Raw genomic sequence first — 5,000 nt, 5'->3', positions numbered from 1 at the left:
AATGAAGGGCTAGGTCTCATTTCAACATTGGGGAACACATATTAAAAGCGGGGGTCTGGCGGTTGTCCCCCAGAAAAATCTGAGGTTCGAACACTTCATTTTGTGCATTCTGGTTAATTCTTAATGCACTAATTTGTGTCTTGTGTATTTATTTATGGTGGAAATGTTAAGGAAAAGACAGCTAGCTCCCATTGACACACATCTAATGGAATATAAATCAAGGCACTGAGGCATTCTGTATTGCATTCAAATATTTATTCTACTTTATTCTTCACAACTTTCTGCACATTGAAAACGTATCACCTTTTGGAGTGTTTTTTTGTAGGACTCACTACTCATGATGCAGCAGCAGTGTTAACTATTATGACACTATACATTGGAAATAAACAGGGTGGGCTATCAGCAGTCAACTAGGCAGATAGTTCCATGGCTATCAGCAGCTAGCTAACGTTAGCTTGTTAGCTAAACTTTAGGCAAAAGAGTTAGAAACCAGATAATGTTAGCATCCATCCTTAGACACTTGACCTAATCTAATTCACCTTGAAGGTGAAAGTGCATCGTATTGGGCTTAACAGGGTTAGTCAGTAGATGGTTAGAGGTAGTGACAGTCCTGTGTGCAGTAGACAGGTTAGCAGGTTAACATTAGGTTAGAGGGTTAGAGGGTTAGAGGGTTAGAGGGTTAGGGGGTTAGAGGGTTAGAGGGTTAGAGGGTTAGAGGGTTAGAGGGTTAGGGGGTTAGAGGGTTAGGGGGTTAGAGGGTTAGGGGGTTAGGGGGTTAGAGGGTTAGGGGGTTAGGGGGTGAGAGGGTGAGAGGGTTAGGGGGTTAGAGGGTTAGGGGGTTAGGGGGTTAGGGGGTTAGAGGGTTAGGGGGTTAGGGGGTTAGGGCGTTAGAGGGTTAGAGGGTGAGAGGGTGAGAGGGTGAGAGGGTGAGAGGGTTAGGGGGTTAGGGGGTTAGAGGGTTAGAGGGTTAGAGGGTTAGGGGGTTAGGGGGTTAGGGGGTTAGAGGGTTAGAGGGTTAGGGGGTTAGAGGGTTAGGGGGTTAGAGGGTTAGGGGGTTAGGGGGTTAGGGAGTTAGAGGGTTAGGGCGTTAGAGGGTTAGGGGGTTAGAGGGTTAGGGGGTGAGGGGGTGAGAGGGTTAGAGGGTTAGGGGGTTAGAGGGTTAGAGGGTTAGGGGGTTAGGGGGTTAGAGGGTTAGGGGGTTAGAGGGTTAGAGGGTTAGGGGGTTAGGGGGTTAGGGAGTTAGGGGGTTAGAGGGTTAGAGGGACAAGGGGTTAGGGGGTTAGGGCGTTAGAGGGTTAGAGGGTTAGGGGGTTAGAGGGTTAGAGGGATAAGGGGTAGGAGGTAATAGGAGGTAATAGGGTTAGAGGTTAGGGTCAGTAGATAGGTTAACACAGTATAGAGGGTTAGCAGGTTAACATTAGGTTAGAGGGTTAGAGGTTAGAAGGATAAGGGGTTAGAGGTTAGAGGGATAAGGGGTTAGAGGGTTAGAGGTTAGAAGGATAAGGGGTTAGAGGTTAGAAGGATAAGGGGTAGGAGGTAATAGGGTTAGAGGTTAGGAGGTAATACGGTTAGAGGTTAGAGGGTTAGAGGGACAAGGGGTTAGAATGATAAGGGGTAGGAGGTAATAGGGTTAGAGGTTAGGAGGTAATACGGTTAGAGGGTTAGAGGGACAAGGGGTTAGAAGGATAAGGGGTAGGAGGTAATAGGGTTAGAGGTTAGGAGGTAATACGGTTAGAGGTTAGAGGGTTAGAGGGACAAGGGGTTAGAATGATAAGGGGTAGGAGGTAATAGGGTTAGAGGTTAGGAGGTAATACGGTTAGAGGTTAGAGGGTTACAGGGACAAGGGGAAATAGTACTGACTGTCCTGTGTGTCGTCCATCACGGTCTGTGTGGGGGGGGCGGGGACATCTGTCGTCACGGTAACTCCTCCGTTAGCCGCCGCTCCTCTGTTAGCGGTAGCTGGGGGTAAGGGGTCAGAAATAGACAAACGGCCTTAAACTGAGGATTCCCCGTGGAGGCTCCGAACATTATAAACATATGTATAATAACCCTAACCCTATATATCAGTGATTCTTGAGAAGTGGGACAAAACAGGGTGCAATGTTGAAGAAATACAAACCCTATGTTTAGGCAAATTAAATTACATGTTTGTTTCCAACATATACTGAGCTACTGAGCTAAGCTTTGACACAACCTCCCAGCTTTTATCCTTTTTATCAAAATGGGGTTTTTACCTTGCCATTCCTTATTTTGTGTCAACACCGTCAGACACCAAAAACACAAATTAATTTTCCCTCATTTTATGCTAGACCAGGGGTGTCCAAACTACGGCCCGCGGGCCCGCTTTTTATTGGCCCGCGGCCGATTTTAAAAATATAATGCAATATGGCCCTTTGAATTTTTTATTTTTTTTGCATTTCTTAGTTAACCCACTAGTGCAGGGGTGTCAAAACTGATTGATTGGCCCTTGGCACATTTTAAAAACTATAATGTAATATGGCGCTTTTAATTTTTAAATAATCTAAATGCATTCATTATATTACAGAGAAATATGTCCCATAAAAGAAAAAGAGCACCAAGGCCATCCCAGAGGACCCTGCATAATATTTTAATTTAAATTAATATTATTATGGAAAATCCATGTGTCCTTCTCCAATAGCTTCTAATTCATCTGACACAGTGTTTACATTTTTTTTCATACAAAATTCTTCAGCTTTAGCCTCTTAATTTCCCTCTCAAAGTGCACCAGATTCATGCATTTCACTTTAAAAACTTAAAAAAATCTCCCGGGGGGCAGGGCTGTACGCTTATTTTTTTAGGTGGTAGCACTGGTGCTAGCAAGCAAAAATAATCAGTAGCACAAAAATAAATTCAGTAGCACACAAAATATGATCGAAAACTTGCATAACCTTAACCCATGCATTTCGCTCTAATCACCTGTTAGCCTGTCATCTTGATCTCATTTGAAATTCTCAGTTAATATCATATCCTAGTGTGTGCAGTAATAATTGTAGAAAAATGAATAGGGGTGCACTGATTGCAATTTAGACAAAATAATCTAACCTGCCAATTGCAATTTTTTGCTGATTCAGAATAATTTCTCCCCATTAAATTAATATCTATATATTTTTTGTACATTTTTGGTAAATGTCCTTCTGTTAATTAAAACCAAACTTTAAAACATATAGCCTATTAAATAAATAAGTATACATATTGGTACAATTTAGGATAAGATAAATAGGTTGTTGTGAATGTGTTGGAAGTTGTTCTTCAGTGGCTTATTTCAAACTTTGTTTTTAGACTACTGTTGACTTTTCTCTGCAGCTGAATGAGTTGCCTTTCTAGCTAGAGCACTGCAGGGCTGTGAAGCGCTAACTTCCTGTTCTTACCGGCTTCAAAATAAAAGTCAACTCACGTTTGGCTATTAACAGGCTTTTAATGTGAAGGCGCACAGGAAATGTTCTGTTTGCACACGCGCTAACTTAACTGCGGTGATCTCCTTCCGGTTATTACCGTTGGCGAAGTGTATTAGACGCTGGAATCGCAGCACAAGTACAGGTCCGGAGCACACATCTTTCACCAGCCAAAGTGGAGGGTGGACTCAATAACTTACTTGCCTTAGACCGCATTTGGAGAGTGTTAATGTCGACTACTGTTGACTTTAGTGTTGCGCAGTGTTGTGCATCTCTCCTCTGTGTCTCAAAGAGACAGCATCTGCTCATTAGCAAGCTGTCGCTCTAGTGCTAGTGGACTTGTATTCATCATCGCACGTCATCAATTTCAGTAGCAAATGCGATCAAAACTGTCGCACTGTACAGCCCTGCCGGGGGGGCATACCCCCGGACCCCCCTTGGAGGGGCGGGATCTCGGCTGGCTACTATTTTCACCAAGCTGGACATTAGACGTAAAAGCAGAAAACACTGGGTGTATTAATGGCATTTAACAAGAGGGGGGATGTATCTTTTTAATGTGCAAGTAAAGTGTTGCCGTGAAGAAGGATTACAATTTACGAAGACACTATGAAACTAAACATCAGAGCAACTACATGTCCTGATAAATGTGTTATTTTTGCAAAGTGGCCCGGCCCTTCGTAGATTTTTCTGTATGTGGCCCTCAGTGAAAAAAGTTTGGAGACCCCTGTGCTAGACCCATGAGAAGAACTGTGATCACAAGTATTCACCAAGACTGACAGAGGCCACAAAAAATATTTTCAAAATGGGGGCGCCCTTAGCTCAGTTGGTAGGGCGTCCCCCCCATGGGCCTCGGCCTGCAGCGGACCCAGGTTCGATTCCAGCCCGCGGTCGTTCTCTGCATGTCACTCCCCTCTCTGCCCCATTTCGACTCTGTCTCTACACTATCAATAAAGCATAAAAATGCCTAAATAGTATCTTAAAAAAAAAAATGTATATTTATTTTCAAAATGTATCTGACTATAGATATTTTATATCGATTGTCCTATATTGTGTAATAGAATGTTTACTTTAAAATGAACAGCAATCAAGATGTTTTTCAAATTTCAAAACACATTCTCATGTTAGGTGACTTCCTCAACAACTATGAAATATCATTATGTATTGTGATCATCATAATATAAATCTGACGGAGTTGACAAGTATATCTGATGAATTTGATATATCTGAAGGTGTGACAAAAACCCAGATAACCATCAATACGTAGAATAATCAATAACAGTGATTTTATAACAGCATATTATTGGTTGAGCGTTAATTCAAAGATTCACATTACAGTCTTTCAATCAGACTAGCTCTAACAGACTCAGACCAAATCGCCTCATTTTGTATATCATCCTGTACTTTAAGAATCATCCATGAACAAAGAAGATTGAGAGAGTTTCCATAAATACAGTATTAGACAAACTAAACCCTATTTCTGTATTTAATATAATTATAATAACTTGAAAACCACCCAAATATGATGCTCTCACATTGAATATCAACTCCGTCATTGGCCTGTCACCACCGTCAGACAGGACACGGTGT

General features: G+C 42.2%; 1 protein-coding gene across 3 annotated transcripts in view; it reads right to left on the bottom strand.

Moving 5' to 3' along the window:
- The window catches only part of LOC307270755 (E3 ubiquitin-protein ligase RNF4-like), a 12,863-nt gene that overhangs the window by 4,925 nt on the left and 2,938 nt on the right, over positions 1–5,000 (bottom strand). For all 3 annotated transcript variants that reach the window (XM_080054638.1, XM_080054639.1, XM_080054640.1), the window contains one exon: positions 1,861–1,959. In XM_080054638.1, coding sequence (XP_079910764.1) covers positions 1,861–1,959 — 99 coding nt within the window. The remainder of the gene's footprint in view (positions 1–1,860; positions 1,960–5,000) is intronic.

This window comes from Ammodytes marinus, assembly GCF_949987685.1.
Source record: "Ammodytes marinus genome assembly, contig: scaffold_53, whole genome shotgun sequence".
Classification (NCBI taxonomy): Eukaryota; Metazoa; Chordata; class Actinopteri; order Uranoscopiformes; family Ammodytidae; genus Ammodytes; species Ammodytes marinus.
This window is presented reverse-complemented; position numbering and strand designations above follow the sequence as displayed.